General features: G+C 38.1%; 1 protein-coding gene across 1 annotated transcript; it reads left to right on the top strand.

Annotated features, from left to right (window-relative positions):
- The first annotated feature begins 187 nt into the window (after nt 1–187).
- NOP14 (NOP14 nucleolar protein) lies at nt 188–23,203 on the top strand. The gene is made up of 18 exons (XM_064418840.1): nt 188–640; nt 2,766–2,900; nt 3,682–3,823; nt 4,381–4,526; nt 4,937–5,074; nt 6,227–6,349; nt 7,485–7,616; nt 8,741–9,050; nt 10,319–10,449; nt 10,641–10,726; nt 12,345–12,480; nt 14,323–14,424; nt 15,211–15,364; nt 19,830–19,989; nt 20,266–20,413; nt 21,337–21,455; nt 22,398–22,553; nt 22,905–23,203. Exons 1-18 carry the CDS (start codon nt 443–445, stop codon nt 23,002–23,004), a joined length of 2,616 nt encoding a protein of 871 aa, XP_064274910.1. The 5' UTR covers nt 188–442; the 3' UTR covers nt 23,005–23,203.

Genomic DNA, 23,203 nt, shown 5'->3' on the forward strand with positions numbered 1-23,203 from the left:
CAGCAGGCAGAGCGCGCTGTGCGCTGGGGACACGCGCGCGCGATGGCTCGCGGGGCTGCTGGGATATGTAGTGCGTCAAACCTTCCCCGGCCTCGTCCCCAAGCGGGCGGGGAGCAGAGTGGCAAATATCGCGGTACTGGGGGAGGGCTCTCGCGAGAGGTGGCGAGCTGCCGGTGCGCATGTGGTAGCGCTGGGTACGGCGGGGTGAGGGGCGCCGGGGCCGCGCTGCTCTGTCTTCTCCCTTCTCCCTTCTCCCTCCTCCGCTCCCCGCCCCTCCGGCTCTCACGGAGCTGTGGCGGAGGGCAGGGGTCAGGCCAAGGGGGAATTCAGGGGGTTTTGCGCCCCCTCGGCGCCATTTTGCCCGCCCCGTTGGCAGCCCGGTCTTGGCCCCGCGCTCTGAGGGCCGAGCCGCTGCCTCCCCCCGCGGGCAGCCGGAGCAGAGATGGGGAAGGCGGCGAAGCGGAAGAAAAAGGTGTCAGGGCCCTCCACAGCGAAGGGCCCCGTGAAGTCGGCGATGGCCGTGGTCAAGAGCAACCCCTTTGAGGTGAAAGTCAACAGGCAGAAGTTTGACATTCTGGGGAGGAAGACCAAAAACGATGTGGGGCTGCCGGGTGTCTCACGGTCCAAGGCCATCAAGAAGGTAAGAGGACATCCAGAGCAGGGAGGAAGCATGGTGTGTGTTGATGGCCTGGAGCGCTCTCGGGTGGAATGAGCGCCCACCTCGGTGGGACACAGGAGGAGTGGCCGGTCCCCTCGGCGTGCTCGGGGTGGTGCGGAGCTCGGGGAGTGGCTCCGGCCACTGCAGCCCCCAGCGTTCACCAGTGCAGCTCTTCTTCTCTTGGGAATGAGGTACCCAGGTCCACAGTGCGATGGCACGTGCTGTCGGCGGGTAAGTGCTGCATCAGAGTCAGTGTTCATTACTGTGGTCGGTTCTGGTCATCGCACGATGTTCAGCTTCTTAATAATATTGTAACGGTGATATAATAATGAAAGATTGAAAGGGCACTAAGGTCGGGATACAGTGAGAAATGTGTAGCTACAAAGAAACTACTGTTGATCTGGAAAACAAATGCGGGTGATTTTTTGTGCACAGACTGAATAGTCGTGTTGTAGAAGTGTGTTGGGATGTAATAATCTGTTCCCCGCTGTCATATGGATCACCATACAACTTAAGAAGAGTAAATTTTTTATCTTCAACCGTTGTATAATTTTCAGAATGCCTCTTTTTCTTTCTTGCCATCAGTAGCTACCTGACCAAAATCTGTGATGCACAAGGGAGAGTGTGTCATACTATGCATCTGGGATTCCAGCAGCCTGCCTTATTCCTGGGTGAAAAACAGGACTTTTTAGTCGTCTGTCACTTCACACAACCAGCAAAGTTCAAACCTATGTAGGTTAAAAAAAGCTGAAAAAGGCAGTTTGGAAGTATGTCCCAGATGTTCCCTGACATGTTACATACATGCTGTAAACAGAATTTAAAGCACTTACTGGACAGGCAAATGAATGAAAGCAAAGAGATATTTTATCGTGTTACATGTATTGTGAAAAGTGATGCATTAGGTATTTTCTTTTTTATCAATAGGAGAAGTAATCAAATTATTGAATACAGAAAAACCCCACAAAAATGCTTTTTGATACCAAATGTATGAGGAGGTATTAATGTTCATATACAGTGTACATGAACCTTATACACTGATTTATAATAGTCATATGCATAAATATAAATAATATGTACATAGAAATATGTGCATATTATGCGTTATAAATATGTATAGTGGTCACTGTAAGAAGTACATAGAAGGTAGAACTGGCACAATATTAGATGAAACCTGAGTTTCAGTGTCATTTACAGCAGCGTATGAAAATTGTGAATGCTCAGTGAGTCTGCAGAGGTCTAGAGTAGGAAACCCAGCCTTTACCTTGAGTGCAGCACTTTGTGAGGTTCTGGTAATATGAATGGCACAGTGTCTTTCTGTAAGAGTCTGTTCATGTGCTTTAAATAAAAATGGGTATTTCTTCAGCCTGTACATTTTTTCTTCAGCCAACATTTTTTTTCTTTAGAAACTATATAATATCTTCAGCATGAAATTATAAATTAGCTTTCAGATTTTGTTACTATTAGTCAAGATTTTAGAAAACTTCGTGAATGTTGTACATCACATTTTAGGATTTGGGGTTTTATTTTATAGTACGATAAATCAGATATTTGTCATGAATTAGGTCACTGGCACTGGAAAGTAAACTTATTTCCTTACCTGTCCCAAAAGTAGAGTACATAATAAGTACCTTGTGTAGGTGTGTGATGAACTTCTTTTTATTGACTTGATGCTTGACTCTCCCACACTAAGCACTGACACAGGTCTAGATGTGTGGATCCACTCAAGGCTTTTATGTCTTAGATTAAATGCCCCAAAAAAAAAGTTCAGCTAACTTTTGCTGGCTTTTTTGCTTTCTTTAATATGTTATTCTTAGCTTACTAAGCTTTTAAGACATATCAGAATTTTTCAGTGTAAATGCACAGGTTTTGTATGTGATAAAATAAAGGTGAGATATGGTGTAACATTTTATCTTCACATGGGTGCTTATAAGAAAACTTAATATTATTTTTCCTTCTCTTTCATTGCATTCTGATAAATTATTATTTATGATATGATGGCAATATAAAGATTATGTTGATAGGATACAATGGAGTCTTTCACGTTGGCTTTGGCAGCAGTTACTCTCTGTTCTTTTAATTTTATCCCCTTCTGTCTTTTTCCTTCCAGCGCAATCAAACATTACTGAAAGAATATAAAGAGAGAGAAAAGACAAATGTGTTTAAAGATAAACGTTTTGGTGAATACAACACCAAAATCACTCCCGAGGAAAAGATGATCAGACGATTCGCTCTGGAAAGACAGGTAAACAATAAAAAAAAAATAAAAAGAAAGCCAAACACAAAACCACAAGGCACACTTGAATTTTTAGGTTGGGAGCACCCCCTTAATAGAAGGTTTTGCAGGGTAATGCTTTATTTTTTGTTTTATAGGTTTGGAACTTAGAAAAAAGGAATTTTTTGTGGAAATAGAAATTTTTTCATTAAATCTTTTTGGTTTTGCAAGACAACTGTTTGAAGCAGATGGTTTTTTGAGTACCAACGTGCAAGAAAGCTAGTTATAAGCAGATTCATTGATTAATTGGGTTTTTTGACTGCTTTGTTTTAGGAGTTAAATTAGGAAAAGGAGGTCACCATCAAGTATATTCAGTAGCTGAGTGGAACTCTGTAACTTGCTGTCATTCTGTACTGTGAATTGAATGTGCAGTACTGTCCTTTCTGCCTCATCACACTCAGTATCCAGAATTAAGCAGTGTAATTTTTATAGGTTGAAATCTGTTTCATTAGGCCTGAAATGCAGTAGTTAAAAATTGATGTTACTGATACATAGCTAAAACTTCATTTCCCTAGGTTTCCTGGGTTAGTCCATTTGTCCTTCAGTGTAAGAGAGACATGACACTCTCTCACTTAAAATGTATTTGAATTAAAATATTGGTCTGACAGTGCTCTTATTCCAGTGTTAAGTTCCAGCAAAACACTGGAATAAGAATCTCCTCAACTAGCACTGAAACTAAAGGCTGTGTTATTTTGTTGTCTGGGTGCTAAAGATCTTTTGATATTTCATTCGTTTGTTTTACTGTTCTTAGCAAAATTATGGAAAGAAGAATATCTATAATCTTAATGAAGATGAGGAATTGACTCACTATGGCCAATCTTTGGCAGAAATTGAAAAACTAAATGATATTGTTGATAGTGACAGTGACACAGAAGAAACAGGAGCACTGTCAGGTAAGAAGTGCCAGCTGGAGTTTCACTGGCAGTTTTGTTACTGGTAAATGTGTACATCATTTGTTCAGTACTGTCTCTCAGTGAGAGAGAATATCATGTTCTTGGTTGGAATGTTTAAACCAGATTTGATTACTTCTTGGTCACACACAGACCAGGTCTCTGGACTTTAGCAGGGATTAAGTGGGACATACTACTGGCAAGCTTCTTTACTCTGTAGCTTTTCAGCATAAACAGGTACCTGGATTTTGAGCCCTTTGGCCAGAATCTAAAGTGTGAGTTTTCTGGTTGCTTTCTTGCATCTTTGGACCTACCTGTTGGATAAATACAGGGAAAAAGTATAATCCTACCTCATCCCAAGTATTTTGTCAGTGTAAATTATGTGTCTGACATAATCTCTTTTGGTATGGCCATTCTCATAGGGATGGGGTTAATGCATGACTGCTTCAATAGTTAAAATTGCTCCCATTCTCAAAGAATTGGGAGATACTGTCCTAGCAGCAGCACTCTTGCAGTCATGTGTGGATTTGAAAGATTTACATCCTCCTTTTTTTCCCTAGCTGAATTAACTGCTGCTCACTTCGGAGGGGGTGGAGGTCTCCTTCGTAAAAAACTATCAAGTGAGCAGCAAGATGAAGAAGAGGAAAAACCTAAGTCTAGGAAAGAACTGCTTGAAGAGATGATAGCCAAATCTAAACAAGAAAAGGTGAGTTTTTAGCCTTGAAGTATAAATGAGCATGATTAAGAAGCTGTCACCATCTCTGTATTTATAGAATAGAATAATAGTGGCATAGCAAACAAAGGAGGAAACTGAGAGGAGTCCAAGCTCCTTGAATAAAGTCTGACTTTGTAGACATTTTAGATATAACTTGTGTGTCTGCCATTGTTTTGTATCCCCAAATCTCTCCTTGTGGTCACACCTGCTTTCTGAATGCAACCCTTGTACCATCCATCATAGCTCTATACTTCTTCACAAAGAATGTTTGCAGCTTCAAAATGGTAAATATTTGAAATAATTCATTTGTTCAAGACAGCATTTTGGTTTTTAAGTTATGAATGCTATGTCATGTTTATCTGTACATAACTGCTGCATTTGGTTTTGTTTTATTTTTCTAGCAAGAGAGGCAGACTCGGAGAGAAAGTGCCCTAGAACTGACAGAAAAACTTGACAAAGACTGGAAGGAAATCCAGACCCTTATGGCCCACAAAACCCCGAAGTCAGAGAGGAAGGACAAAGAAGTAGAAAAACCCAAGGTGAGGTTTTGACTAGACTGATTTCCTTGGTTCTAGTAACTTGTAGTTTTGACTTGCAGTGGCTGAACTATAAGGCAAAGTTATCACTTAATAAAACAAAATGTTTGCTGCTATTGACATTGAAAGAGTGCTGCAGTTTTACAACAATCTGATTAGTTGGAGGAATATAGGGATTTGTGTGGTTTCTCTGATTTTAATTAGTTTGCTTTTCTTTAATTGTCAAGTGAGAGGCAGATTGCAGACTGAACAATACTCTTGACTACAGAGTAAATTTTCTTGAAGAATTAAAATTGTTGGGAACACTGACTTATTTTGAGTGCCTTTGGAGTGTTCCTTTGATGAAACAGCTACGACTTGACAATAGACATTTCCTTGTTGAAACTGGGCTCTGTCCCTTTCAAAAAGGGAATGGAAAAAATTTACTTTTGAGTAGATATTGTATGGTCTCATGCTTTTTCTGTCATTTGTATTCTGTACTAAGGGAAATAAACTTTTAAATGTAAGAGTAGGCATTCTGTTGAGCTTTTTTATTTTTCTTCTGTAAATATGTATTTTCTTGCAGAACATCATGAATTTCCATTTATTGTTTTGCAGTAGAATCCAGATTTTATAACTTCAGTTAAGTAGTTCAGTCTTGCATTAAAACTGATCTCAAAGTACAACAGAAGATACTGGACCAAAAGTTCATATTTTGGTGTATTGATTTTTGGGTTTAAGTTGCTCCATGGCATGTTGAAGATCATTGAATAGCAGCATCCATTTTTATTTTCTTTAAGCTAGACTTCCATGTAGTGGAGCTAGCTAAGGCTTATCTCATGTGAAATGTAAAGTGTAATATAAATTATAAATTTATTAATTGAATAATTCTGGCTGTATTTTCTCAATAAACAATATTTTTAAGGTTTTTTTAAGTGATAAGTAATCCAGTTATTATTTAAGATACTCTTTTTAAGCTTTTCATTTCAGTGTAATTTAAGTAAGGAAGAGGGAAATTCCAGGAGAATTTCTCTTCAACAATTCTTAACATTCCTTGTCTTAATTCTGAGTTGAGTCTTTCTGCAGCTTGCTTTGGAAGCAGTCTGGCAGAGGGATGGCTACAAAGCAGAATAATGAAACTTAAGATAATAAACAATTGCATAAATATTTCTTTAGCCCGATGAATATGATATGATTGTTCGAGAACTTGGATTTGAGATGAAAGCAAAACCTTCAGAAAGGCTGAAGACAGAAGAAGAATTGGCCAAAGAGGAGCAGGCCCGACTCCAGAAGCTCGAGGTATACCATTTATGGCTGAGATTGTTTGGGGCCTGTCTTTTGGGAGTGACTGCTTAAATTCATTCCTTGACCTTAGATTATAAGTGGCTGTACTAAACTGCAATTCGTCAGAGGGTGAATTCAGGAACTCTTCTGTTTGTGTTTGTAATCTGATATTAAAACAACCAAAAAAACCACCATAGGCCTAGTGTGTGACTGTGGAGGTTTATGAAATGAGTCAATCTTCCTTCAACAAAAATGTAATGTTACTTTGATTTGCCTTTAAATGTTTTAAATTATTCAGAGTTGAGAGGTGCTCCTAAGTTAGTGGAGTCTCATGTTGCACAGCAGTTGAATTAATATACTGGGCAAGTAATTTATTGCTTTCTTCTGTTGTTGCAAAAGCTTTTCAGTGGTAGCATGTGCATAGCTTTGCTTTGCAGAGGGATATGAATGTCTTGGAAATGTTGCATGCTATTTCTGTTACGTGGAGCTCTGAGTCTTATGGGAAGATGGAATAATTTGGTAAATGTTTCACTTTTTTTCTTTCGTTTTGGTATACTAAGAACACTTTTAAGACTGTAGGAAATTCAGTACCTTCAGATTGCATCAGAGCAGCTCAGTATCTAATAGCAGAACAGAGAGATACTTTTTTCTTTTCTACTCTTGCCATCTTAGAGTTTGATGCTCAGCCTGTATCCCAAAAATCTTAGGATGTGGTTGTGTTCACTACAAGCTTGATACACACACGTGAAACGTAAACACTGCAAAATCCTGAAGCACACTAGAAGCTTTTATTTTCTAGTAATGATGTCCCATAAAGCAAAAGAGATAAATTTTAAAATAAGAGAACACAATGCTTCTGGTTAACCCAGTTTTAAAGCCTTTTAAATAAGCTAATCCAATTTACTGTGTGCTCTTATCAGACTGAACTCCCTACAAAAAAAAAAAAAAAAAAAGATATTGTCAGCTTTTGCCCATAATTTCTCAACTGGCTGGGTTTTTTCTTTACACAAACTTTTTGAGTAATCCAAATTAACTGTTTTTTCCTTGTGTTTTCCTAGCTGTAGTATTTGAGAGCTCTTCTGTTTTGGTGTGGTTACATGATTGATTTAGATGTCTCACATCTGTGTGTGGTATTTCTTGTGAAACACAGGCAGATCGATTACGTCGCATGCGTGGAATAGATGAAGAGGCAAATAAAAAGAGACCCAGCCACATGTCAGCTGATGATCTGGCTGATGGCTTTATCCTGGATAAAGATGACAGACGTTTATTGTCTTACAAGGTAAGGTTTCAAATTTATGAATTTTCAAAGGTCTGTAAAAAAGATTAGGAAAAACAGTTGGCAAGTGAGCTCTGTGGAGACATTTAGTTCAACCTCCTGCTCAGAGCAGGTCAACTATGAAATCACCAGTTTACTCAGATCCAGTCTGTTCTTGGAAAATCTCCAAGAATGGAGGCTGCTCAGAGATGTGCACTGACTGCTCTTACTGTGAAGAGGTTTTCTTAATAGCCAGGCTAAATAAGCCCAGGCCTGCCTCTCCTCACAGAGCAGATACCCCAGCCCCCAGTAGTCTTGGTGGCTTTCTACCAAACTTGCTGCAGTTTATCAATACCTTTATTTGAAGGCCCAAAACTGCATGCTGTGTTCTGTGTGGCCTTACAAGTGTCAAGTACCCTGACTGTATTCTTGCTATTAGAGCAGCCTCCTCTGCCACGGGCTGCTGGGTTGAACAGGAGCCTCTTTGGCATTTCTGGTATTTTTTTTTTATTTATTTTCACTGCATTGATACAGGGTCCACTGAATTTCAGTCTGAACATGAGTAGATTTCTGACATGTGTTTGATTAAGGTGGCAGAGCAGCATAGCCTTAAAGCTGATATTACCAGTCACCAAGGCTGTGGTGCACATGTGTGCTGATTCTGTCCTCTCACACACAAGTAACAAGGGAACTGCTGTTCTCCCTGAAGGGGAGAATACCAGTTGTGAATGTGAATTTAAACTGATGATTAATAAAATCAGGATGGGACCAAATGTGTATCTGATAAGCTATTTTAACACATAGAAGGAACATATTTTTATACAAAGAATGTTCCTGTAAGTGATGTTAAAGTCCTTTTTGTATCATCTGATGGTTTTCCTTCTGTGTGGTTTCTTTTATTCCTCATATACTATCTCTTCTTCCAATTTCTTTCAGCCCCTTGAAAATACCCTACCTTTTTTTATATCTGTATGTATGTTCTCTCTCTAATATCCTTTATTGTCTGGCGCTGCTGGCATTCACTGTCTGGTCAGGGTAGCAAGGCTCAAATTTTCTTGGTGCATATTTAAGATAGCTTTGCATGGTGGTTGTGTTGAGCTGCTGCCACTTTATCAGTGTTTTAACTGGCTTGTTTTCTCTATGGACAGGATGGGAAAATTAATATTGAAAATGAGGAGGAAGGAGAGGAGGAAGGAGAGGAAGAAGAGGAGGAAGGAGAGGAAGAAGATAATGAGAATGAAGAAGAAAGTCAGGAAGAATCTGCGAGTGAAGATGAGGAGGATGATGATGCTGCAGATGGCCACTCTGATATTGAATCTGATCTTGAGAGTGAAGGAGAAGCTGCAGAGACTAATGAAGAGACGAAACACAAGGCAAATGAAAATGAATCACAGAATGTGGAGAAATTAGATCCAGAGAGAGAAGCTGCCAAATCAGAGCTTCCCTACACATTTGCTGGTAAGCAAAGGACTGATGCAGAGATCCTTTGTTGTCAGGGGGTTTGTAACAACCAGTCAGTTTCTCTGCCCTGTAGGTCTTGGATTCATTCAGGAAGTTTTGCTCCTTCGTTGTCTTCTACTATTCAAAGAGCAGCCAATAACTGCTGTTCTTAGTGAGCAAACCTATTCATGCTTAGAGAAGTAGGAACCAGATCTGTTTCATCCCAGAGCAGTTTCTATGCCTCTGAGCAGCATCAGAATTAGAAGATAAAAACAGGGGAGTAAAATAAAAATACCTGTGCTTCTTTCTTAAGGCAGCCAGCTTATCCAGTCCAAAGTGCTACTGTTTTACCTAAGAGAAGCCAGAACCATTTTCTGTGATAATTTCTCTGGTGTTTGGACTGACATTTTTGTCAGAAGATGCTGGAGAGACAGGATTCTGAAGTTTAATCCCTGTGATGTAACATTGAGTTATTGTAGAGACACTCAGAGTTTGACTGGTCTTGGGTCCATGCCTAGCAGGAAGGAGGAGACATGTTTCAAGTAGTACACAAAACATTTATTCATATTAAGTACATAATTCATCTAACTATTGTCCTAGTGTAGATTTCTCAAACAAAAGTATCTTTTGCAAGATTAAACAACCTTTCAAACAACTTCCTTAAGTGCTTGTGTTTTTCCATCCAAAGAAGATGACTTACTACACAAAGCCTTTTGAATTGCATTCAGGGTTTGCTTTAACAGAAAGCAGTCATATTGAAATAACTCAAAAAACCACAACTAGTTAGGATGTCTTCTAGCATGTTGACTTCTATAAAAAACGAAATACATGCCAGGGTTGTTGGTTTTTTGGAGTTTTTTAAAAATAATTTTATATTTGTGGTGATATTGTTACTTTTCTTAATGTTCTTTACACAAAAGCTAATTAGGTGTGAATTAAACATAAAGGTAGCTGCATTATGGTAAATTTTTGATTGAATGTGTGTTTAGGTTTGATTCTGCTTTGTGTCAGCATAGTTGTGCTGCTCAGTATACATGGTAAATAGAGGATGATTTGAGTTTTAAGCATTGAAAAACATGTTATTTTCTGACTTGTGTTCATGGGAGTAATGCTACACATATGCTAATAGATTATTAGTCTTTAAAAGGTAATTATTTAAAACATTTCTGGTGTCTTTTTTTCTGAACAATTTAATTTTCAGATTGGAAGTTTGTTGCACATTCACTTGAATTAAAGCTGTAAAGTTTGAGATTTTTGTGTGGTCAATTTTTGTTTTTATTTTCTAGTTCCTGAGTCCTACGAGACATTTAAGTCTTTATTGGCTGGAAGAACAATAGAACAGCAGCTTATTATACTGGAGAGAATTCAGAAATGCAATCATCCAAGCCTTGCCGTGGGAAACAAAGCAAAGTTGGAAGTATGTTTTGTTTTATGTTTAAAATAACTTTTAATTCCAGAGTAAGTTTTAGTAAGTATTTAGGGAGCATGCTTCTATGTTGTGAATAACAGTAGAATTAACATGATAATCTTCATTTTCTAAGTCTGTATCACTGTTCAAAAATATGTACAATGAAGAAAAACTTAATAATTTTAACATATTTCTTGCAGAAATTATTTGGCTTCCTTTTGGAATATATTGGAGAGTTAGCAACTCTGGATTCACCAGAGCTCAGAACAATTGACAAACTAGTCCTGTAAGTATTAAACCCTGAAGGAACAAAAGGATTTAAAGAGAAAAGCTACCTAGAGTAAAGTATTTATCTTGTTGCTTGTTTCAGATATCCTGTAGAACTTGTTGTCAGCTGGTAACTCTTAGCCTTTATGTTTTAACTTTGTTTCACATGTTACTTGATCTATTAATTGTACCAAGAGATTTTCAAAACCTCAGAATGTATTTTTTGATTTGCAAGATGCTTTTTGTGGGTAGTGGATAAGTCATACCATATATGCATGAAACTCATTTCTAGGAGGTTATTTAGACAGCTGCTAAAGGATTTTAAGCTTTGCACTGACACTGTGCAGTTTCTGTTACAATCTCTGTTTTTTTCCATGGGCTTTAGCTCTGTGAATTCACTCAGAGAGCTAAATGAAAATGGAATTAAAGTGTTACAGTAAGCTCATATGGAAGTTCCAGCTAAACACTTTGCAGGAAGTTGTCAGTTTGGCATTGTTGTCTTCAAGTACCTGACAGGCAGTTAGGCTGTGAGGAGAGAGCCAAGTTTGTCTCAGAGGTATACAGCAAAGGACAAGAGTTAATGGGCAAGGGCTGCAACAAGGGAAATTGCAATTAGATTTAAAGAAAAAAATCTTCTCAGAAAAGGTACTGAACATTAAAATTAGTTTCCCAGAGAAGCTGTGAAGATGGAGAAAATGTAACAAAGCTATGAGCAACCTGATCCAGCTTTGAAGTTAGCCATGCTTTGACCAGGGGGCTGCATCAGATGATCTCCAAAGGTCCCTTCCAAACAAAATTGGTCAGTGGTTCCTATCTTGACTTTCCAGGATAGGCAGGTTTCTTTCAAGTTATTTTTATGTAGTTTTCAGCATATTTTTTTTTTAAATTTACTGCTAAACTCAGTAAGATTTTAAAAATCTGTTCCGTGCAGTATTAGCATTCATTGCTCTGTTGCATTCATCAGGAAGGGCTCTGACCCATTGATACTGTCACACATGGTTTGTACCAAAGGGTAAATATGTTTTGATTGTCTTTTAGAACTGGGATATATTAATATCTCTGCAGACAAATTTCACTGAAACTGCTGGAAGACCAAACAGATTCAGGTTCCAGACTGCATGTGCCTGTAGGCAGTAGGCATAGGGCAGGAGCTGATCTGACTTCATGTTTGGGGTTTTTTTCTTGTTTGCACTAATAATTTTGCTAACCACATTGCTGTCTTACATGTTGTTTAATATTGCCTAAGAGTGTTTAGAATAGTGGGCTGTCTAGTGTAAGCCAGCATACTTCACTGCAGTAATATCTACAGTTAGGAGATTCAGAAGGATATGTCATAACCATGGCAAATGATTTAGGAGCGTATTTTAAAGTTTAAAATCATTTTTCATCTAAGATTTAGAAACTTAAAATCAGGGATTCTGAGAAGGTCAAATGAAAAGTACATGTCTCTGTAAAGTATTACAGAGTACTAAAGTATTACAGTAATAATTTATATTCTAAAAAAGGAACATTTGTTGCAGGCAATTTGTTATTGTTACAATATAGATGGAACACAAGAAACCTTCCTATGGGTGCTTAAAAATCAATTTTTTATTAACATCAGTTACATGATTATGACTTAAATTTCTTGTTAATAGGCCATTGTACAATCTTTGCCAGATGTTTCCTGAGGCAGCCAGTGACAGTGTCAAGTTTATCCTTCGAGACGCTGCACATGATCTGGAAGAAGTAATTGAAGTCAAAGGCCGTGCAACGTTTCCAGGTTTAGACACGGTAACAAATGCACATTGCTGGGATAATCCCTTTGCATTAGTACAGAATGGTAATAAGTGCAAAATGACATTAGGTAGTGAATTATCAGCATCTCTGACTTTCCAGGCTCTTCAGTATTTTAAATTGCCTTTCTGGAGATAAGTTGCAACAAAAACCCCCACAACAACAAAAAATCCCCACCCCTAGGAAATAATTAATACACACATTCTTCAGAATAGAAGTGTGACTGGAATTAATACAGGGAAAAGATCTTAAAATTGTCTCTCCAGTCTTCATAGCAGAGCACTGTTTGTTTTCCAGATGAAACTTAAATTGGTAGTTTTAGGAAGGAGTGGTGTCATCAGTTGCATTGTGACTTCTTTAATTGTGAAAGTACAAATGTTAAAAAAACATGCTCCATGGAAGTGTGATATCTCTGCAATATCTCTTGGGTTAAAAAAACAAAACAAAAAACACCCAACCAAAACAAAAGCCAAACAAAAAACAAACTAAGAGAATATTATTATGGATATAAAATTACATTTCTTAGTACTTTATATATAGATAATGGCCAAACTAGTGACTTGGAAAGAATTTCTTTCCTTGTTGTATTGGTAATAGCCCATTTTCACTTGCCATGTTAAATGTGAACAGATTCCTTTTACAGTGTCTAAGTAAATGGCTGTTGGAGAATTCAAAAAGGGAGCATAGGAAAATGATTATTTTTTAATTATAGTGAAGTTTCAAAGACAAAGCATAAATCTAATTAAGAGGGAGCTACTTGGTTTCTGTCAGCTTGATGAATTGCTGCTGCCTAATGGAATAATTAGACTGTTGAAGGAAAATGGACTGAAGCCTTGGTTCTTACAGCTTGGAAGATATATTGAGTTGTTTTGAAGAGTCTTTATTCAGGATATTTGGGTTTTGCAGGAAATGTATTGTTGAGAGCTTTTAACTTTTATTTTTGATTTGTCACTGTCATCTTTATAACACCAGTTGCACTTTTGGCTTTCATTCCCTTCACTAGACTTTGCCAGGTTGCAGGCCATCATTATCTTTTAAGGTGGAATTATATCACTTTGTATTCTCAAAGCACTTGTTTGAATAAATATTCCATAGATCAGCTGTCTTATGGCTTTTCATATGTCTACTGTTATCTTAGCCTGCAATTCAGGGTATTTAGTAACCAAAACACTTCAGGAGATTATTTTTTCACAATCAAGGAGGAGCAGAGAGGAAGCAATGAAACTTTACTTCCATCTGCTTTACTGTGCAAATATCCACTTAAGTAATTTTCATAATTACCTTGCAGATGATGTTTAATTTCCATATGATCTTGACAGGTCACTCAAGTCCCCTTCAATAAAAGTGTCGCTAATCATTGCTTAGCTCTTTCGGCTGAAAAAGTTTGTTGGTGTGTGCCAGTGCCTGAGGATTCTGGTCACTTCATTGTCTGTGCTGAGGTTGAAAGGTGTCAGGTGCTGTGTGGCCACGTGCTCCTGTGTTTGTGGTGTGAGAGTATGTGACTGTGGTGAGCTGAGGGGGATCAGATGGGGTTCTCATGGAGTAAATGGGTTGGGAGGCAGAGTTCCTTCTTAGTTGTTCTTTCAGCTGCCTCAATCCAATATTAGACCTATAATGGATATCTCATAATGGATATTCCTTCTTCTCATCTAGCTTCAACAGTTATCTCAATAAATGAGTTCTGTATATCATACCAGATTTCTCAAAATTATGTATATTGTAGTATTTTTGACTACTGTGTGGCAGTTATTCATTCAAAAGTTACATATGTATAAAGACAAGATTCTGGGAATAATGTCTTAACTATATTTTGTCTTATTCTGTTTTATGTGCAATCAGCTTATTTATTTGAAAATTGTGTCTCTGCTGTTTCCAACTTCTGACTTCTGGCACCCAGTTGTAACACCTGCTTTTATGTACATGAGTCAGCTACTTACTAAGGTATGTCTGTAATGTTTTACCTCAGGATTATATTATACGTATATTATTTCTTCCTCAGACTCCAAATATATATGTTAGTATTAAATTATGTAGTGGAAATGTATTTGCAAAGGCAGCTTTGTGCTTGGTATAACCACAGATAGTAATTGGAAGAAAGGGTGAAGAGGAAAACATCCTTGCAGGCTATAGTCCAACTCACAAAAACATCCCTCTTCAATTTTTCAAGCTGTCACAAAGTAATTCCTTCTATGGTGAATTACATGGGACTAATAGAACAGACTGAATACAGTCTGAAGTCATTCATTAGTGGTTTCTTTTCCATATATTGCATTTCTTCATACTTGAGAGGTTATTTACTTAAAAATTGGCAGTATTTGTTTTCCTTGAAAATGTACCTAATTCAGTGCATTGAGTTAAAACATGTCCTTATTTTTCTATCCTAATATCCTGTTTATATGTTTCAAAAGTCTTGAGCTAATTGCTCAATTGCTGCCAAGTTACTCAGAGCCTTCTATTTCACTAATTCATTTCTGAAGGATTTATTGTTTGTGGTTTAGCACCTTCTAGTGGCTAAATGAGTTCTGATAAACCTGTTACTCAGTTCTGCAGATGCTCTTCAGTTGAGGACCAGGGAAAACCAGTGTGGTTCTCATCAAAGATCAAAGGCTGTAATTTTATATACTTCCAATGCTTACAGTATAGTTAATAATTAATATATTGGGAGATTCTGTATTTGTTATGTATAGACTTTTAATTAGGAATATTATGTTCTTTTTTTTCTTTTAGTGTCGCATTACAACATTGCAAGATGTTATTAAAGGGTTATTTATATGCTGTTTGTTCCTGGAATATGTATCTCTCTCCAGAAGATTTGTACCAGAACTCATCAATTTCCTTCTTGGAGTACTTCACATCTCTCTACCCAAAAACCAGGCCCAGGGTGAGTTTGTTTAGAGTAAATGAGTATTTTGTTTAGAGTCCATTTTAGTATTTGGGTTAATCTTTTAAATGTTTTAAATATGAATATTTCACACTGATTTCATTGGTTTTGAACAAAAGCCCAAAATCATCTGCAAGTTCAGCCAAACACAACCTTGATTCTTGGGCATCTTGTCGTGAGCTGGATCCTCTTGTGTTGTTGGCAGGAAGGAAAGGACTGAAGTTATTAAAGGAAATGAACTCATGTTGGCCACAGTGCAGTATTTTTGCAGTGTTGTTGTTCTAAACAGACTGTGTGATTGGACTGTGTTCTGAAATTCAGAGTTCCTAATGGATTCCTGATGAGTACCCTGTAAGTTCACAGTGAGGCAGCAGCTCATGCTGCAGATACCCTTAATCTTCAGTTAATAGCTGTATCACATAAATGAGAGCTAAATGAGAGGTGTATATCACAAAGCTGGTGGTTTTCTTTATCTGACATGGATTTGTAGTAGTGTAATAGAGGGCAGCTATCCCCACAAGCAGGATTAGTAAAATAAGTGTGTAAACTTAACAGTTTGCACAGACAACAGGGATAACAAAATTCTTTTCAGTGTGATGCCTGTGTTAGCAATTTTTTTTTTATTTTGCCAGTCTCTCAAGTTTCTTTTTCTTTTATTAGTTTCTGTCTTTAAAGTTGTTCTGGTTCTGGGGCTCTTTTTGTTGACCTGTTCAGTGACAATAATTTACTTTTGAGGAGTTTTGTCAGAGCATAGTAACTAATTCATGTGTTAATATTTTTGTCTGGGCACAGTATGCAGGAGGAGACTCTGTAGGCAGGATATCACCAAGTGAAAATTGGAATTATTTGATAAACTCACAAGATATCTGGGATTTAATGAACTACACACTATGTGTTAGTATGCTTATCACTCTTGATAAGATCCTTAAGAGTCTGTTCTCTAAATAGTCATCAGTCTGGTGAGGAAGGTTTAGCTTCTGTTAGCATTCCAGTACTTCAGTAGGCAGCTCCCTTCCTTTCCCTTCAGGATTTTTTTTTGCCTTTCCATGCTGCCTTTTTTTTTTTCCATTTTGAATTTTTGATCTACTACTGACGCCTTTTCTCAGCAAACCTATCACTGCAGTTTCACCTTTGTTACCTGGCATGGATGCACCCCACAGACCTTTCCCTAGCTGCTTCTCACAGCTTAGCAGTTTCCTCTGAAGTGTGAGCCAAGGTTACACAGCTGGGCTGCATCACAGCTAAGCCCTGGATTCTCAGAACACCAACAGCTGAACCCTTAGAAGGAGGTGGGAAGAGGTTATGGAGTGGGTGGGTTACGTAGTACTAAAAGTATTCTCTCCTTTGTGTATATTAGGAGTATTTCATCTACAGAGGGTTTTGGTAAAGTTAAAACACAGGGTTCTGCAAAATTAGATAAGAAACGTGAAAAATTTTTAGTGGTAATCATTGATCAATTGTTACTTTGTTTAAAAGATTTCTTTTTATTTCTGTTAATGATTTTGCACTAGTTAAATCTGCATGGTGTTGGTTTCTGTTAGCAGTGAGGAAAAGCTCAATAAAAGATACATAAGAGGTGTTCTCTTTGAGAACTTTCCAGCCAGTGTTGATGTTCTGAAGTTCCCAAAGTATCCAATTGTGTTTTTAAATATTCATGGTGGAAGTTGTTCTGGTAGTTGTGATGGTTAAGTTATCAACAGAGAATATTTTAAAATAAGGAGACATGCAGCTCTCTGGAATGTTGATGCACCATCACACCAAAAGAATTCTCAGGGTTCAGTTTTAATATTAAAGTCAGCAAATAAACACTTAAAAGTTTCTATTTTATTATCTTGATCCATAAATTTCTCACATGAGAAAGATATATGGAATGCAGCTTCATAAGAGACTGAAATACAGTCTGATTTAGAGTAAAAACTATTACCTTAAAAAAGAAAAGCTGTAGGTGGAGGGAGTGGGAAGGAGTTGTCATGGTTGATAACTTTAGCTAATTGAATTGTTAATGAGATCTGCTATCCTCTCACAAGTAAAGCAGATAATAAAACTCACTCATCTTAGTTCCTGATCTTGCATAAGCTTGTGTGTGTCATGATCTTTTACATCTTTGGGTCTCAAACCTTAAAAACCTTTCTTTAAATATACTGTCTTCTTGCCTGTCTGTGAAGAGCTATATACAAGTTGTAGAGCATGTAAATAATCTGAACTTAAAGTTTGAAAAAGTTTTGAATTCAATTCCACTGCAAGCTTGCAGGACATGAGGAAAACAAAGAGGGGAAAAAGACCCCCTAGGTCCAGCACAGAGACTGCAAATTATTTTGTCCCTTAGCCGAGAAATTCCTCAGATGCTTCTTTCATGTTGCTGTGTAAGTAGTTTCACAGATCAGCTTGTGATCTGTGCATAGGAATTCCTTTGTTTTCCATATGCCCTGCTCCAGTATATTTTCTGTGTTCCATGCTCCTCCTGTGTTAAACCCCTCAGCTGGAGTGGGAGAGGACTTCACAGTGTGTCTGAGGGCCCCTGCTGTGGGATCACAGGACAGGCTCTGGCTGCAGCTGTGGGCTCTCCCTGTGCCTCATGGCCACCTTCTGGCCAAAGCCTTCTGCTTGTGACCCCGTGGGAAAGTCCTGTACCTGCCCTATCCTCTTAAGCATATCCAGTGCTCCATCCTGGACCAAACCTGCAGTTTAACTGTGCATCTGTTTCCCACAGGGCAAACATGAACCTTCATGTCTTAACTTTCCCCATCCACAGAATGAATCAAAGAATCACAGAATGGTTTGAGTTGAAAGGGACCTCAAAGACCATCCATTTCTAACGCCCCCCTGCCATGGGCAGGGATACCTTCACTAGACCAGGTTGCTCAAAGCCTTGTCCAGCCTGGCCTTGAACACTTCCAGGGCTGGGGCACCCACAACTTCTCTGGGTAGCCTGTAGTCCAGTGTTTCACCACTCTCATAGTGAAGAGTTTCTTCTTTTTATCTAGTGCAAATCTGCCCTCTGTCAGTTTAAAACTGTTACCCCTCATCTTATCACTACACTTCCTGATAAAGAGTTCCTCCCCATCTTTCCTATAGGCCTCATTTAAATACTGGAATGTTGCTGTAAGGTCTCCTCAGGGCCTTATCTTCTCTAGGCTGAGCAACCCCAGCTCCCTCAAATGGGAAGTGCTCTGGTCATCTTCATGACCTTCCTCTGGATGCTCTTGAGCCAGGTCTGTGTCCTTCTGTGGGGACCTCAGAGCTGAACACATTCCTTCAAGTGGGATCTCATGACAGTGAAGTAGAGAAGATTCCCCTTCCTTGATCTGCCGAGCTTTTGTTGCAGCCCAGGATGCACTGGCTTTCTGGGCTGCAAGGGCACACTGTCAGCTCAGAATTCAGGTTCTTATCCACCAATACCCTGAGTTCTCTGCAAAGCTGCTCTTAATCCACTCATACTGCCCAGTCTGTATCCATGTGTAGGATTGCCCCAACTCACATGCAGGACCTCACAATTTGTCTTATTGAACTGCATGAGGTTCACATGGCCCCACCTCTGCAGCCTGTCAGGGTCCCTCTGGGTGGCATCCCCTTCCTGTAGAGTATCAAGCCCATGACTCACCCTGGTGTCACCTGCAGGCTTGCTGAGGGTGTACTCAATCCCACTGTCTGTGTCCCCACCCAAGATGTTCAGAACACTGCTGTCCATCCATACATGGAGCCATTGGCCACAATTGTGGCTGTGACCATCCAGATAATTGCTTACCTGCTGAGTCATACACCTGCCAGATTCATGCCTCTCCAGTTTAGAGACCAGGGTGTTGTTCAGGGCAGTCTCAAATGCTTTGTACAAATCTGAGTAGATTATGTCAGTTGCTCTTTCCTTACCCATCAACGCTGTAATCCTGTCATAGAAGGCCACCAGACCTGTCAGGCACACTTTGTCTTTAATGAAGCCATGTTGCCTGTCACTGTGTTTTTCATGTGTTTTGTCCTGGTTTCCAGGAGGATCTGCTCCACAGTCTTGCTAGGCATGGAGGTAATGCTGATCAACTTGTAGCTTCCTGAATCTCTTCTCTTTCCCTTCTTGAAAAGGAGGATTGTTTTTCCCTTTTTCCAGTCACTGGGAACTACAGCTTTTCAAATATGAAAGTGGTTTAGGAGCTTTATCTTGCCAGTTCCCTCAGGACCCTCAGATGTCTAAGGTCCCAGGGAGCTGAGCACATTCAGGTTCCTTAGTCTCAAGCCTGACCTTCTGCAGTGAACAGTACTTGATTCTCCCAGTCCCTGCCTTTGGATTCTGTGACTAGACAACTGACCCATGTCCCCATGCTCCAGTGTTTTCCATTGTTTAGAAAAATTTAATACAGATAGAAGTGTTTTTAAAGGTAGTACAATTAAAAGTGTAAAATGAGTTGGCTGTTTTTCTTTAGAAAGAATGTGTAGAAGTGACCTTGTTTAATGACTGTTGTTCTTGGTTTTTTAGGTTATACTGTAGTGCATCCATTTACACCAGTGGGGAAAAATTTAGAATTGCTATTGGTGTGTGATAAGGAGGATCTGAAAAGTTGGGAGAAGCAAAATGTGCCATTGAGTATTGTGACTAGATTAAAGGAAGCCAGCAGAACAGAGATAAATCATACCAGGTATGTAAGAAGTGTAGAACAGAAAAAATACCAGGTCATCTGCTGTGTTCAGTGTGCTGACGTAAAGATTTGTTGCTGATGGAATTCTTTTGGTATTTGCTTAGGAGAGAGAAATTTTTAGTCTGAATTAACAACTATTTCTAGTTGTAACTGGTTTTGCCAAGTAATTTTAGTGGATTCTGCTAACAGTCCAAATTTAATTAATTCAGTTGATTTTATTTGAAAATCCGCTGCAGTTTTTGCATCTGAAATTGTTAATTTTTTGTGCATTAACAGGTTATCATGTCTAGCCCTGTGTTTTGACCTTATTAAAAAATGTGCAGCTCTGTATGAATCTTTACCATCATTCCATGAAATAATGCATCCTGTCAGAAAACTGCTTACACAACATATGCCAGTAAATGAATATCCTGAAAAAATGCAGGTATGTATTCCTCAGGATTTAAATAATCAATATGTTTGTTTTGTTAATAAGTTCTGTGATCTTCATCTGTGCATTAAAAAAAACCCAAAAACTAGTATAAGTATTAATTTTTTCAATGTTCAGGCATTTTGATATTCCCTGGAAGAAATAAAAGAACAGAGAATATTTAGAAAAGGTATTTTTCCATTGTGTATGTTGTCTTGCCTGTCTAAATGAAAAGAACAGCACTTGGCTTGTAATAATGTGGCATTCCATGAGTGACATAATTTATAAGAGTAATATGGACATCTGGTTGCTCCCATACTTTTGTAGTGAATCTCTAAGAACTTGGTAAAATAATACATGTACCAAACTGGGGAGGTAAAACTTATAACTGTATATGTAAAATGAACGTTAATATGCCTGCTCAGTACCTTACCTGGGACAGTTGCTTATTTTCTAGAAATGAGATTCAGATTTTTAATCGGTCTTTTCTGAATGTAGCAAAATCATCTTTCCCTCAAAGAAGCATTGTAAAATGTCCTTGGAGAACAAAGTTTTATTACTCAGATGAAGGCAAATGGCCTATGTTTTTTGCCATCAAAATTTTTAAAAAACAGTCATTGTTAAAATTAGCATGAAAGAAAGAGTCTGAGTTAAACTGCCTTTAGTCTTGCTTCTTCCTCTGTTAGGTGAAACTACCAGCAGGCAGACCTTTCTTATTGTTCATGATACCATTTTAATAGACTTCCAAAGGCTTTTAAGAATTATCCAACTTGGATTTCAGCATGTCACTGTTAGCAGTGTCCTAATGAGTAGCTGTGACTTAACACAGGAAAAAAAAGTCATGGGGAGAGCATTACTGTTGATTCAATTAGCAATAGCTTTTGATTTATGGTAGCCTTGATATGCTTTTACAATTGTAATTTGTTCTGCATTTTCAGGAATGGTATCATAGTGCTCTGAAAGAGATGGAGAACAAAGAAAAACACTATACCCCACTGATATGTGAGAAAAAGAAGCCAGTGCCATTGAAACAGTATACTCCTAAAATTGTGAAAGTGTAAGTAAAGAACCCTGGATGCAAAGGAAAGGTGCATTTAAACCTTAAGATTTGTAGCAAGCTAGAATGGATTTGGAAAGCAGGACACAAACCAACTGTTTTTCTGCTAGATTTTGTGTATAATTCTAAAGGGGCCGTCTACTTGTGTGGTAAGGAGGGGGAAAAAAAAGGAAAGTAATTTCAAGAACAATTATCCTGTAGGAAAAATAGCACTGAAAGTCAACTCTTGCCCATATAATGAATTGTAAATTAACAAATATCAAGGTTATTAGATTGTTACTATCTGGTCAGGTGCTTTACTGAATGCTCTGTCAGGCACTCAGGTCAGAAGAATAAGAGTGAGTAGTTCATAATGTATATGAAATATATGATGGTAAAAGATGGATGGTGAAAAACACAAATTTAGTTTTGTAGATAATAGAACAGTGTTCTGATTCAGAAAATCTGCTTTATATTGGCTGCTGATTTATTTAGCCATATTGGTTATCTACATGGGCACAAAGTATCTACTTTTATTTATTCTAATAATTGAAGAGGACAGCTTTGCTCTGCCATACACACTTATCCTCAATTAATTGATCAGGCTTTTTCTGTAAAATGCATCTGCTGAGAAGGTCCGGAAAAATTTAAGATGTATGGGGAGGTTCCATCTTTCTCCAAATGTCTTCCATTCTTCTAGTCTAGATTTTTTAATCTGTTCAAAGTGCAGGCTGCATATGGGGAATAGAAGTGTGGTCATTGGCATGATGATGAAGTGCAGTTAGAAGGTCTGGTGAGTGTTTTTCAGTATGTTCATTGCACAACTTCTTAGTTTGCAACTTACCCATGTAATATGCAGGAATTAAAATACTGAGTTAGTTTTCATACAAAACCTCTCCTGATAAATATGAAAAAGTTGTGGCTTTAAGGTGTTCTGTGCTTACACATAGATTCTTATTTCAGCTTAGAGTTTGGAAAAAAGCAGGCAGGCAGCAAGAAGGAGCAAGAAAGGAAGCAGCTGATCCAGAGGCATAAACGTGAACTTAAAGGAGCCATTCGTGAGATTCGGAAAGATAACCAATACCTGGCTAGAATGCAGCTGTCAGAAATCATGGAGAGGTAACGTAGCCTTTGCTTCAGCACCACTTTGGGGGTTGTCCTGCCGTGTGTTCATTTCTTTGCTGTGTCCCAAGACTGACATAAATGATCAACCACACTAAACTTAAATAAAATGGGATAATTTGAGGAAAACCAAACATTTTCAATAGAGATCATTTAAAGTGTTTTCAACTTTGCAGTTTCATTTCTCTAGTTTAGGAGGATGCAAAATGTTTTTATTTAAATGGTGTGTTGGTGAAATTAAAGAATTGTGGGGCTTTTTATAAATTAATAATTATTCTCTAAGTATACTTATTTTTCCCCAATATAATCTTTCTGAATTATTTTATATGTTGATTGTTTGTTTTACAGAGATGCAGCCAGAAAAAGAAAAGTGAAAGAACTTCTTGGTAGCCTTGCTACACAGGAAGGTGAATGGAAAGCAATGAAAAGGAAAAAATGGCAGAATTAATTGGGACTATCTACAGCAGGAAGCTTACTACCATATCAAACACCCAATCATGGCTTTTCAACAGATTTTAATTTTATTTTTTGGATGCATTCCTTTTGAGGAAAAAACATCATTGGAACTGTTTGAAAAAAATGAACCTGCTTATTAGGAAAATCCACAACTTTTCATATGAAAAATAAAAATAACACTTTTGTATTTA

The sequence above is a fragment of the Passer domesticus genome, chromosome 4, assembly GCF_036417665.1.
Source record: "Passer domesticus isolate bPasDom1 chromosome 4, bPasDom1.hap1, whole genome shotgun sequence".
NCBI classification, from domain to species: domain Eukaryota; kingdom Metazoa; phylum Chordata; class Aves; order Passeriformes; family Passeridae; genus Passer; species Passer domesticus.